This window comes from Drosophila serrata, unplaced genomic scaffold (assembly GCF_035046125.1).
Source record: "Drosophila serrata isolate PLE 108 unplaced genomic scaffold, ASM3504612v1 contig_347, whole genome shotgun sequence".
NCBI lineage: Eukaryota > Metazoa > Arthropoda > Insecta > Diptera > Drosophilidae > Drosophila > Drosophila serrata.
Window position 1 is genome coordinate 120,860 of NW_028257245.1, and position 26,606 is coordinate 147,465.

The 26,606-nt window shown below is 35.8% G+C and overlaps 3 protein-coding genes across 8 annotated transcripts; 1 reads left to right on the plus strand and 2 right to left on the minus strand.

The window, feature by feature from the left end:
- The first annotated feature begins 826 nt into the window (after positions 1-826).
- Positions 827-21,389, plus strand: LOC110182220 (uncharacterized). 6 transcript variants are annotated; one of them, XM_020950247.2, is made up of 7 exons: positions 827-883; positions 1,032-1,588; positions 15,470-15,606; positions 15,701-16,195; positions 16,268-16,397; positions 16,937-17,086; positions 19,031-21,389. In XM_020950247.2, exons 2-7 carry the CDS (start codon positions 1,525-1,527, stop codon positions 19,513-19,515), a joined length of 1,461 nt encoding a protein of 486 aa, XP_020805906.2. In that variant the 5' UTR covers positions 827-883; positions 1,032-1,524; the 3' UTR covers positions 19,516-21,389. The 6 variants fall into 6 exon arrangements, with proteins under 6 accessions (XP_020805906.2, XP_086694313.1, XP_020805905.2 ...); XM_086838186.1 differs by having other exon boundaries at positions 856-947; XM_086838187.1 differs by lacking the exon at positions 16,937-17,086.
- On the minus strand, positions 13,395-14,578 carry Gr9a (Gustatory receptor 9a). Its single transcript, XM_020950245.2, has 3 exons — positions 13,751-14,578; positions 13,539-13,691; positions 13,395-13,475 (listed from the first exon to the last, which is right to left on the minus strand). Exons 1-3 carry the CDS (start codon positions 14,576-14,578, stop codon positions 13,395-13,397), a joined length of 1,062 nt encoding a protein of 353 aa, XP_020805904.2.
- Positions 21,390-22,461: 1,072 nt separating the features above from the next.
- Yp1 (Yolk protein 1) lies at positions 22,462-24,155 on the minus strand. The gene is made up of 3 exons (XM_020950249.2): positions 23,879-24,155; positions 23,425-23,810; positions 22,462-23,368 (listed from the first exon to the last, which is right to left on the minus strand). The coding sequence occupies exons 1-3, from the start codon at positions 24,096-24,098 to the stop codon at positions 22,667-22,669; spliced, it is 1,308 nt and encodes a 435-aa protein (XP_020805908.2). The 5' UTR covers positions 24,099-24,155; the 3' UTR covers positions 22,462-22,666.
- Between the last annotated feature and the right edge of the window lie 2,451 nt (positions 24,156-26,606).

Sequence of the window (26,606 nt, forward strand, 5' to 3'; positions counted from 1 at the left end):
TCTCGTACTCTCGTACACCCCAAGCCATTGACAGTCAGTGATGTCAGCAGAATTTAGCTGAAATTTATTGAAATATATTGCTTCGTTTTAATAGTTTCTTTTATTTATATTATATTTAAAACATACATTTTCTGCTTCAGTACTTTACTTTGCGGTTTTTATTTAAAATGGTTTACATTTTAAAATTTTTAATTTTTTGATAGTCTCTTTTATTTTCATTATACTTAAAACATAAATATTCTGCTTCAATACTGTACTTTAAAGTTCTTATTTCAAATGGTTTATTTTTTCAAAGGTTAAAATGTTTAATTTATTAAATAGTCTCTTTTATTTCCATTATACTTAAAACATAAATCAGTTTCAATACTTTACTTTGAAGTTTTTATTTAAAATGGTTAATTTATTTTAATTTTAAAACAGGAATTTACTGTCTTATTATTGTACGTTATTTAAAAGGGTATATTTATATAAGTCTTACAACTATTATTTACTGTTTTAATATGGTAGTGTGAAGTTTTCAAAAAAAAAATATTAATGATATTAATATTTTTATATAATGAAACAAAATTCAATAGTTTAGTTCTTTTTCGAGGCTATTACTTTCACGTTTTCTTAAAGTCTTTTCTGAAAATAGTTTTGAAATATTAAGTACAAAATAATTTCATAAAGTTAGCAAACAAATAGTTCCGTCCGGAAAAGGAAATCCAACCATGATTCAGCTTGTTCCGTTTCCGTTGCTGCTGGTTCTGGCGTTTATCTAGCCAGATCTGTCAACACTGCTTGCTTCCGCTGCGCTGCTTGTCGCTCTGCTTGCTGCGATGCTTTTTGGGGGCTTCCACTGCTTGGGCTGCCTTCAGTCAAGCAACGTAACTCGAACGCAACGGTACACGAACGGACACGTCGCGTGCAAACACACACACTCAGCACACTGGCAGGACAACAACAGAGTGTGTCCCGATAACAGAGCCCAAACAAACATCAAATTGCAGTTCAATTTAATTAAATGAAACACACATTTTTTTCGAGTTTAGCGTTGACTTAAAGTGGCAACAACTCCCTTCTTCCATAACAATAACAACAAATAAACAATAAAGAAGCAGTGCAAAAAGTACCGAAAGTCAGCAGCCGCATTTTGAAGTTACGTCAAAAGGAGTCGAGAAGAAGGGAGAGAGAGAGAGCCGAATAAGCAAACAACAACACCAACAACAACAGCAACAATAGAGCAGAGCACGCGATAAACGAATCACGAGCAACTGTAAATGCGAAAGGAGAAAGCAGACGCAGAAAAGGAAGCAGTGAAGGGAATTTGTTTTTGGCGCGTCGTCGCCGTTAGCTTTTGTTTTTGTTTTTCCGTTTCTGTTGTTTTTGTTTTTGTTCCTGTTTTTCTTTGTTGATTGCTTTGCAGCCGGCGAAGGGTGCCAAAGCGGAGACTGATAAAGCGCGTAGGCGGCGCAGGCGAAGGAGGAGGAGCAGCGTGCAGGGCAGGAGGAACACCCAGGCTTATGTAAAGCGTAATATGGAAGCATGTCGTCCACTTCCAGCTCCGTGCTAACGTTGTCATCGTTTAATCTATTATTTTTCACCCAAGGTAAGCACTTGACACTTTACATAACCCCGATCCCAATTGGGATTAATGAGTGTTGTCCAGCTCGCTGGACATGTGTGTGTGTGTGTGTTTGTGTGTGTAAAAGCGTATGTTGTGTGTGACCCAATTTGACTCCAACGGGAGTCGAGTTGGTCCAGTTGGAGCGAGAATATTTTCCGGCCTTCCTGCGTTGGGTTTCCTCATCAGTCCTCCTTCTCCTTCTCCTCCTCCCCGTACTTTATTCTCATTCTTATCCTTATTTCCGGACATTTTCATTTTCATTTTCGGTTGGGATGTCACCCGGGTGTAATAAATTTTGGGGATTCCCACGGTTTACTGAGGGAAATTTTGATAAGTTGCCCGGGCTTACCGAATGGGCCAAAACTTAAGTGAATTGCGGCAAATCTCCCCAAGGCTTAGTTGAAAATTAGCGTAAATTTAAAGAACTCAGTGCCCAAAGAGGATTAGTTTAGCATAAAAAATCATAAGAGTTTTGAATTCTTTTATAAACGGCTTCTAAAAGTCGGCAACAAAATGTTTGTGTTGTTGAATTTTAACCAAGAAGAGTTATATTTTGAGGTATTATGTGATTTAGGGGGATATATTTTACGAAACCTTTACTTTAAAGTAAGATTTATTGATATTGAAAGATAACAATTAACCTCTGGCTTAAATTTTGTTTAAAATATGAATTATTTCAGAATATGTGTATTAGGGAATTTCAAATAAAATGCTGCTTAAAAGTATGAAACCAAAATATTTCATTTCGTAATTTTGGGCATATTTTAAACTGATTTCCAGGACAATTATGAACACATTTTAAAAAGTCTAATAACACAATGTTAACTAATATGATATAAACAGATTAGAACGCTAATCGGATAATAAAAGCTTCCTCTATTTAAAAAAAAAGGACATTTACAAGTCGTCTTTGTTTACTTACTTCCACAGTCATTGCATTTGCGTTGATTTGCCATGAATCTAACAACAATATGTCCCCCCTCAAAGATAATAAATCTCAGTCAAAGTGCCCTAAGCCTGGGCAGCAACCTCCTCCAGCCCCAGCCCCAGGCCATCACCCTTAAAAAAGGGCCTGATCTACTTGATTTGCATGCAAATTGCGTATAAATCCTTGAATTGTTGATGCAACACGAAAGCCCAAGTCCAAGCCAAAACGAGGAGAGCCCTCATTTGCGGGAAGGTGGGTGCAATAGTAGTTTTAACTTGGCCCAAAACTCATTATTTGGTAATAGCCATCGTCGTCGTTGTCGTCGCTGCAAATGTTTGCTTTTAATTAAAACAAAGAGAAGCGCTAAGAGAAACTGTTTGCCGTTTGCTGTTTGCCAAGAAAAACTCCGGCAGCTGTTCATTTGGGCCAAATTGATTTTTTCCAAGACTTTGAACAGCCGTCGTCGGACCTAATTGGCGGCTGGAGCGAGCATCTTCTTTGCCAAGTGTGGCCACCAATTTGGCAAACTTTTTTCTCAAATTGCGCAAAATTAAAGGGGGGAGAGACGGGTCTTTGGTTAACTGACAGCCAAGGATTTTCGTTTCATTTGGGGGTCCAATCAAATTGAATTTCCATGGAAGTGGTGGTGATTGTGGTTCAACACTGTGGTTTTCAGCACTTTGACACCACCAACGGCGCCCCACCAGATCCACTTCACAGAGAAACACATGCAACAATTTGCATTGTTGTTTCGCAAGGGTGACACTATTTTTAGAGTGCAATTAGAAGGGGTTTTGTCAACTTTTGGGGTAGTTTCGATATCTGGTATGCCCTAACTGTAGAATTTTTAATATACATATAAATATGTATATAATAAAAGTCGGGAAAATATATTTTTTATAGGTTGTTCGGGTATAGAAAGCTAAAGCGAATTTAAACGATCAAAATATTATTTGTATGATATGGGGTTTATTTAAATAATGCTTCAGTATTAGTATTATACAATAAATAAATTTATTTTGCTTTTAAATAAATAATAAATTTTTAAAATATAAGTAAAACCAGTTTTTTAAATGTATACCCATTTTAAAATATGATTGTAGTATCATGTTTCATTAAGAGATCTTTAAAATAATATAAAATAAGTGTTCTAGTAATACAAAATAATTCAAAAAATAATAAATTAAATATACTTAAAGGATTTAAGAACAATACCTTATAATTTTTAGCCCTTACTAGAATAAAAATTGTGTTGAAATTGTTGTTGAATCTGTTTTAAACAGTGTTGTTAAAACTGTTATCCCAAAATGAACCCAAAATATACTTGTCCCTTAGAAAAAGAGGGTATCAAAAGACAAAGTTCCGAAAGTGCGGTTTGTCTGGGGACATATTTTCAATGGCAATGCCAAAAAATAAAAATAAAAGAAAATAAACCAAACACAAAGAAAAGGTTGAGGTCACCCAGTCTCACTCATACTCATATATATTTTTTATGGAGATTTTTTTGTGAATTTGATTTTGCATTGATTTTCCGCGTGGTGGAATTTCTAGTACCCGCCAGGTTGGAGCAGCATTTCTTGGTTCTTGATCGATCCGCGTGACTCGACTCTAATTGCACTCACACACACACACACACACAGCTCAGCGACACACGCGACGTCCGTCACACACAGGCATCGAATAAAAAAAGCAAACCCATAAAAGTAGGCAATGAAAAAATGCATTTTGCAATTATGCCAAGCGAATGGAACTAGAAGTACGGCGACAACTACAACAAGTTCAACAAGTGGGCGTGGCCAGAGACGGGGGTATAGAGAGAGAAAGTCCTGTTCCCTGTCCTATGTCCTCTGCCCTTTTTTTCCCCCTATTCTCCCTTCATCTGCTTTCGAGTTCCTTCTGCTAAGCAAATAAAGTGCGAAATGAGAATCGGCGTGGCATAGACACAGTGGAACGATTTCAATTTATAAAAAGTAGAAGTAGGTCAAAAATATCAGTTAAAAGGAAGTATTACAAATATTATTAGAGAGATAAAAGCATAGAAAATGAAGATTTTGTATATAGTTTTTTTTCATTTTTTTAAGTATCTAAGATTAACTACAGGTTTTATCTTCTATATTTGAGTATATGCAAGATTATATGTTTATATTGTATTATTAATTATTTTTCATATATATATATATATATATATATATATATATATATATATATATATATATTATTTAACTAAATACTAGGTGTGAAAACGGTGAAACTTTATTTATATATTTGAATATTAACTTAGTGCGACAAGGATGACCTTATATTTATTTCATTATTCAAAATAACCTTATATAATAAATCTCCAGTGACTTGAAACCAATTTACAAGTATAAATAATTATATAAAAAATTTCTGTTAAACTTAATACAATTTCTGTTGCATCTCAGTAATATTTACGACCTGGAACACCCTGTAAGCCCCAGAATGTCTCAAAACCGGCTATGCCATGGTCGTGGTCATGCATACTCCATTGCTCCCACTGTGCCCGAGTTGGGCCAGAGGCTGGGCTGGATTAGCTCTTGTCGTGACCTCGTGGCCCGGTGGCATGCAAAATGCAACTAATTATGAATTTTAATTAATTCTGGCTTTTTATTTTGTTTGCTGCTGCCGTTGCTGTTGCTGCTGCGGAGCCTGTGGGCAATAATAATAATAAAGTGACTTGGGGGAATTGCAGCAAAAGTCTTCAGCTACAGTTTCCCCTTCCCCCCGATACACTGTTGTTTCCTGAGACTTTCCACAGAATGCACAAAACGAGCTGGAAATAAAAGTAAAATGGGGGAAAAACAAGAACATTGAATGACTCTTTTGTGTCCGCAAGTCGGTTTCGGTTCAAGTGTCCCGCCTTTCACCGGTTTTCTGTCGTTTGATTGGGCCGGGTTCATGGCATTTTGGCCAAGGGAGATTGCTTTTTTTGTTTTTCTTGCTTTTGACCAGGCCAGAACCAGAGCCAGACATTGGAAAGTGCCACATGGACCTTGTGAAATGTTTCTATTTTTGCCAGCAATTCTTTCAAGGCATTCAAAGTCATGTAAATTCTTTAGAAAACCAGAAACGGCCATAGAATTTCGCTTCAGTTGTTTCCACAGCAAATTCTTTGCATAAATTGCAAATTTCTGTCACTCTGTGCGAAATTTACATTTAAAGGAATAATTAATATGTTGTGCAATGATATTTAAATATTTGTACATGTAACAATTTTCTGGTATTTTCGTGTTATTAATATTTCAAATATTTGAGTTTGATATTTGGCTTTAAATTCCTGTATTAAGTTATTTATAGAGAATATAATATAACGAAAATAATTGCCAAAAATATTCGTTTAAATTGCTTTTAATTGGCAGACATTCGAGGCTTTTGTGTGTGGATTTTGTGGTTGAACTAAATTCGTTTGATTTAATAGGAATGTTTTTAGTATTTTATATATGCAAAGGCCTTGGTTATGTTTTCCTGAATTCAATGTGGGCGTTATCTACTTTTAAAAGGCATTTTCTATATTTCATTTCATTTTTCCCTTTTATTTGCTTTTATTTGGATGGCTCTTCCCAGTGTTTTTTTAGTGCTTTATTTTATTGTTTTGTTGTGCCAACAGAATAATCGCATAGTCTACTTCTGAGGGCAACAGCTGCAACTGACAACCGGGGGGGCACTCTTAACCCCCATCTACTTAACCCCTGTTGTGCCTCGAAGCTTTATGAATTGGAATTTAATGCTCTTATAGATTAAACTGCATTTTGTCCAACTCTCCCCCACTATTTATTATTTGTTTTGCCATTGTTTTTTGCAAGAATCGATGGACAATGTGCGGTTGTTCTAAGCCAAATGCATTATTAAGCTCCATAAAAATGTCAGGGTTATCGCAAAAGATACACTGAGCATCATGAATAAATTTTCATTCATGTCTGCATGTTCACTCTAGTATTTATTAATATTTTAAATTAACGTATCTGAGGGGAAATTAAGGGGGAAAATGTAATTGCTTTGGTATCGACATTCGCCGCGGGAGTCATTAATATTGCAACACAGAATTGCACTCAAAAACCAGCAGGGTTTTGGCCCCGCAGTTTTCCCAGGGTAGCACTCGGGCATATTGCTGGGGCTTTTCATTAATCGAAGTGAACTCGACCGATGAATCGAGACAAATGGACTCGCTTTTGTTTCGATTGATTCGATTTGCTGGCCATTTCATTATTCACAAGACACACGCACCGAACGTGGCCAAGCCACGCCCCCTCTGTGTTATCCTTTGCGTTGTGTTCGTCCTTGTGTGTGTCAGGATATCAGTCCGCAATTAAATTATTTACATGCAGATTGGACAATATATGCCGACATGTGAACAACATTAATGCCATTCGATTATGCCAACCGAATTAGTTTCAGAGTAATGAAATTCCCAAGAAGAGACATAATTTTATATACTGATTGTGTGGGTTTTAGCATTTTGCATGCAATTTATATTGTTTGTTAAGAAGAACAAGCATTGAAATTCAACTTAATTAAAATTGAATGGTATATAATATAAAAATCTTTTTTCATTAAAAAACTAAGAGTTTAAAAGTGTTGTGAAAAACTAAAAATGCAAATTTGGAAATATACATATATAAAATCATATACATTTAATGCAATTTTATTATTTAAAGATGAAAAAAAATTGTCAGCTAATGAAATAATAATAATTGCAGAAAATATAGGTAATTAGTTTAAAGTTAAAAGTAAAATAAAGATATCGATAATTAAGAGTTTGAAAGTTTTATGATAAAATACAAATGCAAACTTGGAATTAGGAATACATAAAAGCTTAGAAATTTAATGACATTTTATTGTTTAAAGAAAAACCAAATTTAAAAAGTTAATGGAATAACAATAATACATCATAGCAGAAAATATAGGTAGTTAGTTTAAAGTTAGAAGTAAAATAAAGATAATAACGATTATATTTTATTCCGATATATCTGAAATAAATCCACATTCCATTTGATATATTGAATCATTTAAATGGGTAAAAAACATAAATAAATGTACATTATATCAAATTTTTATATAATGACGATATTTAAACGTAAATTCGATTTGTTTCGATATTTATAACCTCGATATATCTGAAATTACGACCTTTTCGATATAAAAGTTCGAAAGTGCAATATTTTTCTTGATATATGTATTAGACTTTTCGTTTTAAAATATATTTGCACTAGATACTGAAAGCCTGTCGAGTTTACTGCCAAAATGTGATATTTAAAGTTGTAATATATATATAGATAAAGATGTTTTGGAAATCCAAATTTTATTATATAAAAGTATAAGATGATTTCGCAATCAAATTTCGGTCAATATATATCTAATTCTTCCTTTCGATATATACACATCCATAGTTTATCCCTGCTATCATTTTGAATCACCTGTTAAGTGGTCTGGAAAATCTAATGGGCAAGTAAATTAAATCCGGTTTAAAAAAGAATCATTTCCTGCATTTGATGAATGATTTTAACCCACGCCCAGATGTTGCTTACATTTTGCTGAATTTAAGGAAATACATTTCTAAGGTCTTGGTTTTAGGTGCAGGTTCAGTTACAGATACAGATACAGGTTCTGCGTGAGTTTCATCGTTAACAGACTCTCACAGATACTCAAAGTGTTGGGCTTGAAAAGTTGACCCCTGAACTTGTGCTCCTTGGCTTTGGATTCGATCTCCCTGCTGGGTATCATAAGGACAACTTTATTTCGATGCTTGTTGCTTCAATTGGCGGACAGAGTGGCATAGCCAAGGATATAGCACGTGTAAAGAGGATAAAGGATATGGTCGGGACCACAAATTATGCAAAATGGCCGCAAAAGGAAAAACGAGAAACGTGCTGGGCACTGGGAACTGGAAACTGTGCACAAAAAATGGTTAAGAGAAAGGTGAAGCTACAGTGAGACTCCTTGGCTAGTGCATAAAAACTTAAATTTATGCGAAGAGACTAAACGCAATTTAAATGGAATTCTCTTTTGCATATTTCAGGAAAATTATAAATTTAAAACAAGTGAGGTAATTTTGTTTTGGCAAGTAGCTAATACTCATAATGAATATTTCAAGGGAGTGTGTATAAAATATATATATATTTTGTTATTTTAAATAAACTATTTTGTTACTTATTCTTATTACTTAAGATTAAGATTCTTATGTTTATATGTTCATATTTACCTTGCTATTTATTATTTAAACCAGAGCTCTTAAGCTTAATGAAACTCTAATTAAATACTGAGCTATGCATCTTAATTGGTATTAAGAGCGAAAGGTTGTTACATTTAAGGACTTGCCTCTGTAACAAGCTTGTTTGCTAAGTTTGCCTCAAATTGAGGCGAGTGCTTAAATAATTAAGCACGGAAAAAAGCGCAATTCCATGAAAAGTGGGGGCTGTAGACGTGGGAAAACAAACAAATAGGGAAGAGGGAGAGAGTGTGAGAGGGGAAAATGTTGGGGCAAGGAAAAAAAATGGGGAAAAGTATGAAAAAAAACCCCCTCCGTCAATTGGTAAACATTTTTATTTTATTACATTTCTAGTTGCACTTTCACTTGCTGTTCTCATTTTGCTGTTGCTGTTTTGATGTTTTGCTATTTTGCTGTTTTTCTCACATTTTCCGGGGGGAAATTCCCTTGCTCACGTGCCAATCAGTCAGTTAGTCAGTCAGTCATCATAATAAATAGTTGGTTACCAGGGGTTCCGCATCCGGCTAATAAACAAAAGGTGTCGCCCGCCCGACTGTCTCCGTGCTCTCTCGATTTTATTTTCCCAGATTTCCATGACTGTTTTGTCATTTTGTCTTTGACTTGGCGGATTCGGGGATTCGGGGACTTTGGGACTTTGGGATTCGGTTACGTTTATCGCCGGCTGTTGTTGTGTTGGGCTGTTTATCGGCTTGTTGTGTGGGCGGTGGGCGGTTTGGCTTGGGTGGCTCGTGTTTATGGCAAAATCAATGCAAACCGCGTCTAAAAATAGGCAACTGGCCAAAATGCGTCACGGGCGAAAGCCCCTGGGGGCGACCTAATTAAATCGCTCGACAATTGATGGTTGGCCCATCGACAAGAGAGTAGTGATTGAGCGACGACCGCCGCCTGATTGACTGACCTTGCACTAAAAACGAATTTGAAAAATTAAATTAGAAGACCTTAGATGGGTATATATAGTTCTTTATTTGAAAAAGTTCGAGCAGAGCTAGGTTTTCCATCGTTTTTACTACATGTTTTAAGGTACAAAACGTAGCTTAGACCTATATAAGTCTTGTAGATAGATATATATCAAGTGGTAACTCTAACTAATATTGACAAAAACATTGCATTCACAGTTACAAATTATTGAAAATATCAATTTCATGGTGGAAAACAAAAAAGAAAATGCTTTCTTTAATATCATTCACCTATGCACTTTATATTTAAAGTTTTACATTTGGTGTTTTGCATTTTCCTCTATTTTTAAAGATTGTTCCTATAATATAGTGGTCCGATTTTCATAAAACTTTACAACAAATTTTAGATTAATATATAATGGCTAGATATCAAATTTAATGAAATTCTGTTGAAAACTGTAAAAGTTATAATTTATTTTCTTAAAATTTTCTGATTATTCCTATGGCAGCTATATATATGTATATATATAGTCCACCGATTCGCCATGCTCCGATTTATATACTAGTAAAATTATATAGAAGAATAACTCCATAGTTCCACTCTCTTGCTCTTAAATTTGTTCCAAAAAAAATCTCGCACATGCGGCATATGATTCCCAACTTGTTCTAACATCCCTGGAACGAAGTGACTTCTACCAGCCAAGTCCCAGATATGTGTTGTATTACAAAAGTTGCAAGTCATTGTTTATTTGTGTTTAAAGTTAGGAACTGATCATTAATACTTACTGATTAAGATAGTTACTTACTGGTCATCATTATTTACTGATCATAGTTACTTAATGTTCATAGATATTTACTGATCTGAGTTACTTACTGTTCAGAGTTACTTAATCTTCACTGACACTTACTGATCATAGTTACTTATTGGTCAGCTGCATATGATTCCCAACTGGTTCTAACATCCCCGGAACGAAGTGACTTCTACCAGCCAAGTCCCAGATATGTGTTGTATTACAAAAGTTGCAAGTCATTGTTTACAAGTGTTTAAAGTTAGGATCTGATCAAATATAATTACTGGTTATAGATGATTACTGATCATAGTTACTTACTGGTCATGGATACTTACTGTTCAGACTTACTTACTGATCATAGGTAACATACTTACTGATTATAGTTACTTTGTGCTCATAGCTACTTAATGTTCATTGATACTTACTGATCATAGTTACTTACCTTTGAAAGATTCTTACTGATCTTCTACATTTAACAACCGTTTCTCTAACTAAAACTAATTGTATATTAATAAAAGATAGCTTTGTATCAAATTAGATCAAAATATGTTAAAAACTGTAAAAGTTATTATTATTTTTTCTAAAAATTAAATTAAATTAAGAAAAAATCCAATTTAAAATCTCTTTCGTCCGTTAATAACATACTTAATTAAGTTGATCAGTGAGTTATTTGTATAATTTTTGATGTGTATATGTTTCCTTGTGTAAATTAAGTTGCCTACATGGAATTCGTGATGAAATCAATTAAATGACGTCACCGGCCAAAGGGGTCTTCGAAGGAAGGCGGTCCGTAAGGGGTGTGGTGGTGCAGAGCAACTACAAAATTCATTGCATACTTTTCGGCAAGCAGATTGCGCCTTACATAAGCCTCCACCTCCACCAACAAAAAAATAGGGGTGAGAAAGCCCACTGAGACTGTTGTTTTCCACCGAGTTTCCCGCCAGGCAGCGGCAACTTTATCAACATTATGGATGACTGACTGACTGACTTACTTTTCTGCTCCAACTTGGACAAGGTTAAACCTTAAAATTGTTTGTTTGTTGTTTTTGTTTTCTGCTGTTTCTTGGGATGAGTTTTTGTGTTTTTTTGTGGGAATGTTTTCGCTGCGAAATGATTGCGTTTGCCCTCTACTTGGTATTATTTACAATGACCAACTTTAAGGAAGCAAACTAGTTAAGTTCAGGTATTATAACCTTTAACTTTTGGCCAAGAAACTTTTTTCATAAGAGAACAAATATTGATAGTGTTTTGGATTCGTATATAGATACATGAATAAGTTGTTTTTTTTTTTTTAATAGTGTTATCTTAATAAGAAGAAAAATTACCAAAATTAATAACTATAAAATATTATAAAGCATAGAAAAGAAATATCGAAAGGAAAATTTGGACTTCCTATATAGATAAAAATATTTCAAATGAAGAAAGAAAATTAACTTTGGAAAGCCAAAGTTTATATACCTATGCAGTTTGCCATTAATTCATAGGATCGAAACGAAAGTCAGTCATAAATAAGCTTAAAAGATTCGCAATTTTTGAATTGATATTTATGGATATTTACATATTTTGTATTTAATATATTTTTTTGACAAATCAAAGTTTAAAAATCTCATAACTAAGCCAAAAAATCATAAATTGTATTTCAGAAAGCTGTTCTATGTTAGGTTTTGGTAGGTTAATAAATTTGCATACTCAATTTAAAAATATAAAAAAATTAAAATGTTTTGTCTATTTTTGACAATTTTAACGATGTAACCGTTTATAAAACTTTTAAAATTTTGAAAAACATTAAAATTTATCCGGAGATAGCCAGATCAACTCTTCTATTGATGCTGATCAAGAATATATATGATTTGTAGAGTCGGAAATGACTCCTTCACTTAGTTTCAAACTTCTGACTAAAATTATAATACTGTGAAAGGGTATTAATATCATCGAAGTTGGGTATATCAAAATTTTAAATTCAATTTTAGCTTTTTACATAACAAATATTGATAGATTCTAAAATATACTCAAATAATATTATGTACAACTTGGTATGAATATATTGATTGATATTAATATACATAAAATAAAAATCTATCTTATATATCGTAAAAATGTATGTAATTTCTCGGTTTTTTTATATATTGCTCTACTTTAAAATATCGATTTATATATATGTATCTCGACTTTTGTGTTGAATACTTACAATATCAATATATCAATATTTTCTGATTTTTCTAATCGATCACAAATCGAAGCGAAAGCTTTGGCATATTATTAAACTATTCTCAAATATTTTTAAAATTAATTAGACTGTAAAATTTTATTTTAATAAACTCGATACATAGACACAAAGAAATTGGTAAAAAACTGAGCACCCTGAAACTGCATTGGGCCAAAAGTAAACCCAATTAAAATGGATAAAGCACCAGGATCAATAGCCACAAGGCTTAGCGCTCTTGTCACCTTTTGTTTTGCAACCTTATGTAGCTTTGGAATTCCACCCACACTTCCCCTCTTGTGGATTTTAATAGGTGACTTTTAGCGTTGCCCCTCATTGAGGCCAAAAATAAAATATGACGTTGCCTTTTGGTGTGTTTATTGTTGCCATTGTTGTTTCCTTTGCTGATGGCTGATGGCTGTCGAACAAGCGAGAGGGAAGAGGCAGAAGCGGAAACAGGCATCGTCATAAATATGTAAGCAGTGCAGGATGTGTGTGTGTATGTGCAGTGTGTGTGTATGACCTTCGCGTGTCGCGGCAACATTTTCAACATTTTCCGCATGCAGAAATACAACAACGGCCAAAATTGAAGAATTTTTCCCCAACGTTCTGTTTGATTTTTTCCCAGTTTCTCATGCGTTTTTTTCCCTTTACTTTTTCCTTGCGACAAGCAAAACCATGTTGCATGTTCTCATAGCTCTGACCTCTGACCCGGATGATTTATTAGTCCATGGTTTGGTTTTTCCCTACAAGGGACACAAACTGCAGGAATATTACCAAAGCCTCCAGGATAAAGAAGAACATCTGTAGGATAAATGTGGAAACTTGAGATCGTTTGAGGTTTTTCTTTAGTTTATAGAATCTTACCCCAGCCAAGGACTGCAGATTGAGTTGATATATTCCACAGACATCGAAATGTATAGGATCCTGCATAATTTGCAAGACAAACTCCTCGAGTTGAGTCCTTTCCGCTGCCGATTGTCCGGGACGATCCCTTAGCTGGGCCTGCAAGGATTTCGCCTGGAAAAGAGGATTAATAGAAAATTAAATTATACTTTATAGTTAGAAGAAATTCTCACCTTTCCCACACATCGCTGGCAGGCGGCGCATAATGTCCAGATCTTGATCAGTGTTGGCACTACAATATACACAGGTTGGGCAAAGACAAACCAACTGGCGGTCAACACCTCCAGATATTCCACCATAAAGTACACATTGCAGGCTATAAGGCAGTCTCCCAGACACAGGACATTCAGCAGGAGGAGCGAGAGGCCATAAAGCTGTGACAGTGATCGTGTTACCTTGGCCAAACGAGCGTAGTCACATCGCAGGGATTTATAGTCCACAGTTCGTCTTTTGGTGGCCATCCTTTGAAGCAGCTGCTCCAACTGGAAGTCAAGGCGATCCACTAGGAGAAGCACTTGCAAATAACGAGCACGCACCGCCTGGTTGCTGTACACAACACGGAGACACTCGAGAAGCATTCCCAGACGATCTTTGCACAAGTAAATATTCAGACCTAGGATATAACCATTCAGGAGGGTTTCCAGGACGATCTGCCTGTATATAAAAGGTGTAATCCTAACCGGAGGCAGTTGCTCCAACAGGCGGCGACTTCGCTGACACTCGATTAAGGCCATGCCAACGATTAGTAAATGAACCAATTTGTAACCCACATTGACACCTTGAACGGTATTGGCGAAGAAGTACGATGTGCCCGATGTGTTGCCATCACTGTCTGTAAATGTCTCTCTGAAGTAACTCCGGATTTCATATGACCTTTCGATCATGATGAGCACCAGGAAACTGCTACTCAGAAGCCGACCCAAGCGGGAGCCACTCCAGCCGCAGGTCAGACCCATGAGCTGGAAGTAACCCGTCAGGCAGCGTTCCAACCACAGAGACATCGGACCACAAACTGTGAGCTAATCATGTTCCCCAGTTCTGGAGAGGTCACCTAAGGCCTTTATCTATCAATTAATCAAAGTACTTAAAGGGGGTAAAGCTTATCAGGGATATCTTGGGGTATAGAACTCGGTGCATTTTGGTTTATTATATAACAGTATAACACTTGAAACGGGACAGTTTACTTGCTTTAATAGTTTTCAAATAAATGCACCCTAATATGTTTAATATTTTATATTACTCTTCTATAAACTAACTTATTTTTATATATTTAGTGTTGACTTCTTTTTACAAAAACGGTTATACACAGTTTTATACAAACTGCTAAAGTCATAGACAAGTTGTTGCATACATTTGTTTGCCAAATTTAATTATAAAATTAATTGTTATACAATGTTTTATAAAAACAAGCATAATATTTTTTAAACGAACTTCCATAAATTTAATTATACAATCTTTCATACAATTTCTTATAAACACATTTCATACAATTGGTTTTAAAAGCTGGCAAGAAATTTTTATTAGCAAAAAATGTGTTATACAATATAGGGGTCATACTTTGGTTGTATTACCCTTAAAACAAATGGGTATTAATGCTGCAATTAAACCTATTATCTCAAATAATTTGCTAACATTTATACTATAAATTATACAAAATTTTAAAGAACTTGTTAAAAGAAGTTCTATAGGAATATATATTTTAAAGAAATTGTTATACAAACTATTATATACTATTACTTACATAACAAACTGTTAGGTAGTATATTTTATACATCAATTTTGTTATAAAAATTGTTATACCAACTATTGACTGACAAATTGTTTTATAAATATTTTATAGATATTAGATAGATCTTGTTATACTAACAATCATGTTCTGTTCTTCGTTACAGTGCTCACTGTACTCAGTTCGACGATCAAGTACAACGAATACGCCACAGACAAGGGCAACAATGTGAGCATACCTTGCATAGCCCAGGGCAACATTATGTGGGTGAAAGAGCACGGCAACAACAGCACAATAGTTCAGGTGAGTCCACGGGATATCCTTTTTATTTAAAAATATTACAGTTAAGAATACACGTTACTCGTTGTTCGTTCCCGTTACTCGTTTCTCTTCAAAGACTGGTCGTGTCTTGGTTCTGCGCAATGTAAGCCCCTCGGATGGTGGCATCTACGTGTGCTTCGCCTCGCTGCCCCGGCCATCGTCAACTGCAGCAACTGCAACATCTGCAACAACTGCAATTGCAAGGAGCAGTCCAGCAACATCAGCAACTACCTCACCACAACAAGCACAGGATCGGCCCGAGGAAAATGAGGACAGGGAGTCCTCCAAGGACACGGAGCAGGCGGAGCAGGAGGAAGTGGAATATTTGGCCTATCAGCGAACTAAGCTCACCGTTCGCACGGTTCCAGGTCCGGTGACGCAACTGTACTTTAAAGCCTCCACCATATTGGGTTTTCTCATTTGGCGCTTTAATAAGACCCAGTCCGGTGGCTATCCCGTGCGCAGTTTCACGGCCGAGTTCCGGAATGTCTCCTACAGTACACCGCCGGCGAATGCCAGCTTCGAGCATGCCTGGAGTCGAATGGATCCCATCAATATAGCCCCCAATGTGGTGAGTAGTCTTTAGAGAATATATATCGTCCAGGCTCTCCTAAAAACTAATTTTTAAAATTTTTTCTGACAGCGCCAAATGGAGGTCTATCGCCTGGCACCAAACACCACCTATGAGTTTCGGATATGGGCCAATAATGAGCTGGGCAGTGGGGAAGTGGTCACCACTAATGTCACCACACTGCCGGAAACCAAGGAGGAGGGTAAGTACTTCCGTTTGAGAGTTCTCTTTAAAAACATCTGTTAGTTAGGCTCTGTTTAGGCTAGACTAGGCTAGGTCTTAACCAGGCTAGACTATCGATATGTCGTTCTATCCCTTTTGGGTATCTTTGATTTAACTTGATATTTAAATGTGTAAACTGTAATTCTAAACGGTAGTTTAACAGTCATTTCCAATTGGTGTCGATATCTATACAAAGGCTAAGCGAATGGGGGCTGCACTAGAGTGGTAAATATATTAAAGATGTATCGATATATATCGATTTATATCGACTTGCAACTAGTTGCAGCTCTGATCGTAAGCCCAACTCTAGTTACTTGATTGGTAGCCTTATTGACTAAACACTAATTACGTATACGTATATAGCTTATTGTTTAGTAAATTCGATTTGTAATTTTTGTTAATTTTTGTTGTCCATCTGTATCTCTCTCCCCTCTCTCTCTCTCTCTCACTCTCTCTCTCTAATTCTCAATTTGTCTCTCTCTGTTCCGATGTGAATGTGTGTGTCTGTGTGTATCTCAGATCTCATACGCCTTATAAAACCCGACTTAGACAATTTCGATCCACGCATTTGGATAGTGGCCGTCAGCATAGTGCTCGGGACCCTTGTGATATTAGCGATCGGACTCTGCATTGTGCTCTCCAAGGAGTGCTATCAGTCAGCGCAAATGGGTACAGACTAAGTCGATCAACTCCATAAAAAAAAACTCGATAACTCGATAACTCGAATACCCCCCAGTTTGAAATAACAGCAAACAAAAACCCTGAGAAAAACCTATCCAGCAATTATCAGCAGCAATCTCTCACCTGTTTTTTTTGTGGCGGATGTGTGCTTTCCATTTTGGCTTTTCTTGGTTTCCTAAGTTGACTCGCTTACCATTTACCTGCATTGTTAATTAATTAATTAATTAATGTTATATATGTTATATATATATATTGATGTTGTTGCTGTTGTTATTATGCTATATCCTTGTTGCCGCTGCTACATGTCGTTGTTATTAATATTTAAGTTGAATTTAACCGCATTTTGGTTGTTATGTTCGCCTCCGGATAATTGCGACAATGAAATGTTTGCTTTGTCGTTGGATGTTGTTTATATTTAAGCCATATAAGATACTATAAACCATATACATATTTGTGTGTACATAGCCTTAGTTGGCGACCCCTATGAACTGTAAATACAATCACATAAGCAAAAAACGCATATATAAATGTATGCTATTTGATATAAAAAAGCTTTTAGAGCGGTCAAATATTGATTCAAGAAATGGCCTTAGACCTTAGCTTAACCTACCTGTTTATATATATTTTCAACAAAATTTTAAAGTGAAATAATAGAGAGTTCCCAGCAAAAATAAGAAAAGAAAAATAATATTTAGGCTCGCTTACATAGATTTTATAAGTAGAAAAACGTTCATAAATAAACTGCCTTAGGCAAGTTTTAATTATCATATAAAAACCAAGTATTTCGATTCGCTTGATTACATTTATTGTGAAATTCTGGCTTCCATTTGAATAATTTTAGAGCCTCAGGACATTTTCCAGTGATTTATTCATTTAAATTCAATCAAATCAAAACTCTTAGACTTCAAAAAGTAATCAAAAAACAATGGAAAAAATACAATCTAGACCAAAAAGGCAAAGCTTTAAGCACTTTAACTGTGATAGCCAGCACTAGTAGCCAAGATCAATCAATGAAATCGATATCGATAACGTAATCGATATCGAAATCAAAGTAAACCTAAACCGTCTCTAGAGGTCTTAAACAATTTTAAGCCTAACGTACCAAAACCTATATAAATAAACCATTAAATAAACTAGACATATTGCTAAATATAAATATATATAAATATTGTAAAACGCCTAGACCACAAGGAAACGCTTTATTAATGTTGTAACCGTGTATGTTGTAACTTACTGAATATTTATTGTGTTATTTGCATTTGCAATAATTAAAGCCCCAAAGAGCACGAATATTAAACATGAAAAAAGAAAAATATGAAAGAAAAGTAAACCCAAACCAAAACAAGAGTTATAATGTTTCGTTCGATTTAGCCTTTTTGTTGTCTTCAAAACACACACACATTTGAGCTTGGATTTTCATAGAAAATGCACACAAGACACTGAGACATTAGATACACAAAGATATATATACATAGACAAATACATATATACACTATATACACTTTATACACTTTATAAACACACACTTATATTTAGCGAGACAAAATTTGTTGCTTGCATTACGCATACGCCCCGTGTGACGCTTGGCGGCTTGAAGTGATGCCTTTATTTTTTGAGTGTCACTTGTCTGAAGCGACGCCTGTAAATATTTGTGTTAAACTGTTGCACACACACAAACACACCATAACACACACACACACACTTGAATACAAACAAAACAATAAACAATAAAATTCCCTAGAAAAGCAGAGGTAAAGTACAGAACAATTATTAAAAATATTTCTAATTCGTGTATTTTGTATTCTCTCTCTCGTTTTCTTTCTCTCTCTCTCTCTCTCTATACAACTTCTCTCTCTCTCTATGATCTAAATGGAAATTTTTTGAAAATCTTTTCCAACCAATTCTAAAAAATTCTATTCTTGTGGCCCAAAGAACTGCAAGATGGTTGGGACAGCATTGAGCTTATACCGAATATAATATTAAATCCCGGTTTCAGCGAGTCGGATGGCGGAGCAGGTGGCGATGAGGCAGGCGAGGATGCCGACGACGAGGAGCTGGAAGATGGCGAGGGCGAGGAGGGTGAGGATAATGTGCCCCTGTCCTTTCCACGCACCATTATCTTTGGCACTCAGCATCATCGCCAGCCTCGGTCGCATCTTCATCCCCAGCAACAGCAACAGCAGCAGCTGCAGCAGTTGCAGCAACAACAGCCGCGTCAGCAGCAGCAACATCAGCCGCGTCACCATCATCTGCAACCCTTCCACCTGCAGGTTCAGAGCCATCACCATCATCACCATCGACACCGTCATGATGATGACGACGACGAGGACTATGAGGAGGAGCATGAGCCCACCATGGAGCGGTTCAAGCGCAAGGTATCGGTCTTCTTCACCGGGCCCACTATCAAGCGCATTTGAGAGTACAAACACTGGACACATCTAGGTTGTTGATTGGACAACATGGAGCTTATAGGCCAACACTCTTGTTTTGCCTTCGGTTTCTGGTCCGTTGTTGCGCTTAGAAAAATTGAAATTTGCCCACCTTGTTATAACAAGTTGCGTAACGCCTATAAATTTAACTTCTTTTATGCCAGCGTTACTCATCTTGTTACTATCAAGTTCTGTAATTTCCCAATCCATGTTTTAGTTTCCTAAATTCTCGTAAAAATGTTATCAAACTTTACTCTACCAATTGTTCTTATGACAGCTTTCGATAGTTTTTGGGCCATATTAGCCTCTGCCTAACCCTATGATTTATTGCTCATCTCGTTGCTTCTCCCAGATCACAACTATATATATACATATATATGTAGCATATATACACGTATTATAAATATAAACAAAAACAAATATATTGCTGTGATACAAATTCAATTGAAACGGACATTGTAAGGATTTACCACTCGAGTTATTATCTAACCATCATGAACTTGCTGAAGCTCGTAGACGAAGACGAATGAGAATTCAATTGAATTATTGCCTAGCTAAAAAACAAAAACGCTATCTGAGTTACAGCAATTGGATTACTCAGATCCCAGATATATACATAGACAACAGACAGAGATTAGCGAAAGAGTTTTGCTTAGAGCCACAAATGCAGCAGAAAGAGGTCTGTTACTGAAGAGCCCAACTTAAGAAATTACCCTTTCTCGTCCGTTTATCCGTTTAAATATTATATAACAATAAAATTCAGATCCTTTTTCCATCTCAGTAAATTCTATATATATAATCTTCTGTAACGGACCTCCCATAGCCCAGACCCTCGGCTATAGCGTTCCAACTTGTTTTGTTTTCGGTTCGGTTTAAAGGATTTAACAAACTGTGAAACAATTTTATAATTGAGCAAATATTTTGCACTGTAGAGCGCACCAAACGATCTATATATACATACTATATATATATATATTAAAATATACTTGAAACCAAAAAAAAAAAAAAAAAACGTTTGATAAACATTTTAAATAAACGGCAAAACGCCTTGTGCTTTAGTTCGGCCTCAAAGCTAATTAAATTGATAGTATGATTAAATAACGATTATACATATAAATATATATATAGAGAGAAATATATATAGAGAGATAGTTCAAGTAGCTGGGAAACCATCAAATATTCGAATGGAAAACAAACAAAAACTGCTTCCACTCACTGAAAACTAAGAAAAGCAAAATCGAAACAATGAAATTGTTATAAAAAAAAACTTAACAAAATCAAAACTAATTTTAAACAAGCGATTATTGTGTATATACCGATGCAAAACTATTAAGAATTATACTCGTATGCATGTGAGGGATGTACATAAGATTGGGTATCTTAAGAAAGACTGTAGTTAACTTTTAAGACACTTTTGGCCTGCGCTATACCAAGTTTTCTTCTTTTTTTTGAGCCACATATAGTTATTTCCTTTGCATCGATCTGCTAAAGCTAACAAAAACCACAACATACATATAGAGAATACCAATAATTCTAACAATTCGGAATGTGCACTTAACTAAACGATTAAAACCAAAACCAAAAGATGGTAAAAGTAAAAGACAAACACAAACATTAAATAGAACGAAATTGAACAAATGCTAAAATCTTGCCAAGGCCCTTGATCCTAAACTCTTGGCTGTATATTTCTAGTTGTTATTGCTTCGGGTTGAGGTTTATTGTTATTGTGTTATTGCCTCCCAATCGTCCCTATGAAAATTCTTTTCCAATCTAATGCAATGCAATCGACACATTGAGAAACATAAAACAAAAACATGCAAAACACAGGCAACAATAAAATACATCTAAGTTTACAAAACCAATTCAAAACTATTTGTTTTTATCGGGGATTACCTGTTTTTTAAGAACAAGTAAGTCTCGGTTCTATGGATTTTTAAATATTTAAAAAATTAGTTATTTAGTTATACAAATTTATAATAATTTCTTTTACCATATTTTAATTAAATTTGATACATATATTGAAACATGCTGCGCTCGAATGGGAGTTACCTGGTACCCAAAGCAGGGAACATGAACATGGTTAGTTCTAGTTATCCTTAATATTATAAAAAAAAACTTCTATTAAACAGAACGAAAGGCGGAAAGAAATGTTGATATTGGACATTAAATATTGCTAGGAACATGTTGCCCAACAGCGAAATGAAGACACATGTTTAGCATGTTGATCAACATCTATCTGTGTTGCAGAAGTTTAACCTATACAAAAAGTTTATTGTCTAAGAGCTTCCATAACTCTCATGTTTATTAACCGATTTTGATTAAATTTTCAGAGTATATCCGCGCAGATCTTATTATTCATCTTATTATTAGATCAACAATTTTCAGACAGAAAGTGGTCGTAAAACAAGCTTGATCTGTGTTGTCACCGTATTTAGCTCTAGCCCTTGAAGTCTCTAAGATCTTAGACATACGGGCTTGGCTGATGTTTATCAAGAATATATATACACTATGTACTTGGAGATGTCTGCTTCTGCTTCATATTTATGTATATGGATATCTTAAGAAACCTTATCTCTTTCTACTACTTAAGCTCAGGGATTTCTGAAGAAGGCTCTACAAATATCAATTCAATCCGGTGAAATGTTGTCCTTAAATGCAATTTAAAGGCAAGTATCTATGATTATTCCTTTAGAGGCTTTATTGTATTGTAATTCTCCTGTATATCTTTTACTTCATAAATTTAAATGCAAGTATCTAAGCTATTTTCCTTTTATCTTAAAGTTATTCCCCTACAGATATTGAATCTTACAGATAAGCTTACCCCCTTCCTTTGAGTTTTCAATTCACTCCCTGGAATATCCATCCCATCAGGTAGTCTCCATAAACCCCCATATATACCTGTCCCATAGTACCAAAAATACCTCAAGATATATGTACGTTTGGGCTCTCTATCAAAGAGATCCTTTAGCGTTTATTTGCGAGTTAAATTTTGCGATCTGCTCGTTACAAGTTTTGCTAACAAAAAATGCCAATTCGGTTTGAACTTAGGGACTACGGGTTTTGCTCCACCCGAAGCGTCGTTGTGTTGTGTGTGTGGCTTAGCGGCTGGTTGGGCCATGAGAGAGTGTGTGTGTATGTCCTATTCGTAGTCCTTGTTGTCCTTGTTGTTCCACGCCTGGTGAACGCCGTGATAGCTGCTCTGCTTCTGGGCGGGAGCATTGCGACCGAAGGGGCTCTTGGGGTTCACCTGCAGGATGTAGTCACCCTCCAGATCGTAGGCGGTATCGATGCCCATGTAGGCGCGCTTGCCGAAGCCATCGTTCTGCTTGTACTGCTGCAGGGAGTTGGCGGGGACGGCGGGGAAGCTGCGCTCATTTCCCGGACGCACTGACTCGGCGAAGTAGCGGGTGGCACGCATGGAGGCCTCCACAACATTGCTGGCACCGGGCACACCGGCGGCGGGTCCATTGGGATAGAAATCAACATCACCGGAACGGATGGGAGTACCCATGCCGTAGACAGAGGTGTGGATGGCATCAACAAACTCGGCATCACCACGGGCCAGACCGGTCAGAGTGTTCTGGCTCTTGGCCACAATCTTGGAGGGATCCAGACCAGTGACGCGACGCAGCTTGTGGCCGGTCAGGCGGGTGAACTCCTGGGCAGCGGCACCGGCAACATGGGCACCAACATTCTGGCCAATCAAATGGATGGTCTCGAAGGGCATGTCCAACTCATTAACCATCTGCACGATCCACTTGCCGATCTTGGCGCCGGTCTTCTCAATATCGAGCATGGCATAACGCTTGTAGGTGGTCAGGGTGGAGCCAAGGTCAATCACCTAAAGGATTAGAAGGATTAGAGATGGATTTCGTTGGGGAAACTACCTTTACTTACAATGATGTCACCGCTCTGGGTCTTGCCATTCTTGGCCTCCTCGCTGGAGTCCTCCTCGCTGCTGGTGCGCTGGTTCTTCTTGTCGCTGTTGTCCTCGTAATCCTGTCCGGCCTTGGCCTGCTGGCGCTGCTGCTGGAGATTGTAACGCTGCATGTAAGCCTGGACCAGTTTGCGGGTGGCCTTCTGGACGGTCTCGGTGTTCTGGGGCAGGCCGGTCACAATGATGGTCACCTCATCGTCGCCAAAGCTCTGCTTCTGCTTCAAACGCTGGATCATCTCGTTCAGGGGGGCAACGATCTTCTGGCCATTGGGTTTGGGCACATAAACCTGGATGTTGCTGGGCACAAAGTTGGGCTCCACATTGTGGTGGATCTGCGACAGGTGGTCTGTATGGGTTTTAAATTCAATATCATTTATATTTCTCTTTCCAGAAAGAACTCCTTGAAATACTCACAAACTTGCTGCAGCAGCTCAGCGCCACTCTCCAGGCTCATGTTCTCCAGACGCTCCATGGTCAGATCATCGACGGCCGGGATGTTCTCCAGCTGGGAGGTGGACAGCCATTGGGATGGCTTCAGGGCCTGGTTAACAGAGTTGTCCATATGGGCATTGGGCTTGGCCATGACGGCGACCGCCAGGCAAGCCAGAAGGCTCAGCACTCTCATGGGGTTCATGGTTTGGTTACGATTCCGGTTCCGGGGATGCGACTTCAACACAGAGCGAGTTGAACTGACTTTTCCTCCGTCCATCGGCGGCTTTTATAGCCGATCCAAGCCAATATTTGTCAGTGCCCTTCCATGTCACTTTGTTTCGCTGCTTCAGGTGGTTTTTGAGGAAGGGGGAACCGAGAGTGCTGCGTGGGCACACGAGCTCACCTGACTTACCTGACCCGGCCGATGATGACCCAGCACCTGCCGGTTGGCCGGCTGATAATGTTAGTTTGTTGCAAAACTAATGCAACTTTGTTGCAGGCATTCTATATTTCTTAATTTAATTCGTCATGCAATTAAATTAAATCTTAGATGTATATATTTTTAGGTTCATTGGGAGTCTGTCGTCGTGACGCATAAGTGATTCGGTGAGTTAATTATTTGAACTTAGGGATGTGCTTTGGAGACAACAACTTATAAATAAAACAACCAAAGGTATAAATATTGTATAGATATTTATTATTAAATTATAGAACTTATCTTTAAATTTAACATATATTTTAATTCCAGTTAAATTAAAAATGTAACATACAATAAAAATCTTGTATTTCTCTATCTTAGGGAGCCCTTCTTATCCCTTAAAGAAATGTAAAGTAAAGCCTTAATTTTGAATATTATATCATTATTTTCTAATTATTTTTTGTAAAATATTACATGGCTTCCAATTAATTATTTTATTTCCCATTTATTAAATTAAAAAATAACATTTTCCATCTCAATTTCAGAGTCATTCGAGGTTGTTTTCAGGGCCGTTCATTGATTCCAGATTTTTTTGATAGGAAAAGCGTCGAATGTTTTTAGTTCCCAAGGAAGATAGTGAAAGATTACAACATTGTAGTTTGGGACTTTAGAAGGGACTGTCAAAAGGGTCTATCAAAGGTTATTTTTGCATTAGTTGGCATTAAATAATCTACCTATTTCTTTAATAAACGTTTAATTTTCATATCTTGCTTAGCTAAGACTTTCTTCCTAAAGGCCTATATATTTTTCACAAATTTTATTCCCAAAGGAAATTTGAGCTCAGCTGTTTTTTTTCTCTTCTTTTTATTTATTTAACGATTGCGTTATTTTGGTGACAGAAATATGAGTATGAATAAACTGAGACTGCTTAAAAAGCTAAACAAAAAAATTGATGTGTTCGGTAATAATCAATTTATGAGCTTTAAATAATATAAACAAACAGTTCATGTACCTTTTTTTTATTTCAAGGTTTTTTTTTATGGTTTTCAGTGGTTCATATATTTAATGTTATTTAATTATTAATTATTATTTACAATAATAATTACTTATTGCCTAACCTGTCATCATTAATTATAGTGGCTTCCTTTAAATAAATTAAAAAAATAAGATATTTGACTATTTCGTTAATAATTCTTTAATTATTGAGAAAACATATTTATTTCTTATGCCTTATATATATATATGTATTTATTATATTATTTATGCGCACCTTTAATAATATAAAAAATGTAAGCCGCCTTGGTTTTGAGTGTGGAAAAAAATTAAATTAATTTTTCGATAACAAACAATCTGTAGACTTATTGCCCTATTTTATTTATTCGTTTTGTTTTATTATTTATTTATTATTAATTTATTATTATTTAATTATTTACTTATTTACTTTTGCTTTGTATTATGCTTTCATGCAGAAGCTTTAAACGCTATGAAGGAGTCATTTCATACCCTAAAAACCAATATATTCATGATCACCGTCAAGCTTTTTCAAAATTTTATAACATTTTCAAAAATTCCCCAAAAATTTTAAATTTTATAAATTTTAAATTGACTATCCATCCAGATTTATCAAATTAATAAACATAAACACGGGAAAGTTTGCCGAATTAAAATGAATGCTTTTTTGACTTAGTTATGAGTTTTTAAAACTTTAATTTGTCCAAAAAATTGTCATATAAAAATCTGTATAAATATATATTCCAAGAATTTGAATATTTTAAGCTTAGTTATTGATTTCCGTATGATCTTATAATTCAATTGCAAAATTGGCAATGGTATATAAACTTCGGCTTCGCGAAATTAGTTTTCTTTCTTATATATATTTGTATTGTTGTATTTTATTTATTTATAAATTAGTTTATTTATTTTGTAATGAATTTATATTTTTGTGCAATAGCTTTTATTATAAACATTATATTTACTGTTTCTAACGTATGACATTATTTTACTTTATTTTTTATTGGACAACTGAAGGTTGAGATAATTCCAGATTTCTTAAAATTCAAACACTTTGATTAACATTTTTATGGGATTTTAAATCACTAACAATTGCTCTACGATTCCCTATTAATAAAATCTTAAAAAAATTATAAATATATACATATATTTAAATTGAAAGTTCATCAGCTTGAGCTTATCATGAGTTTATTACGTGATTTATATTTAAACCCCTTCCCTCTGACTGCGATTCCCCCCTTTTTCAATGATGTAAGGGCTAAGAAGTTATTGCCCCATACA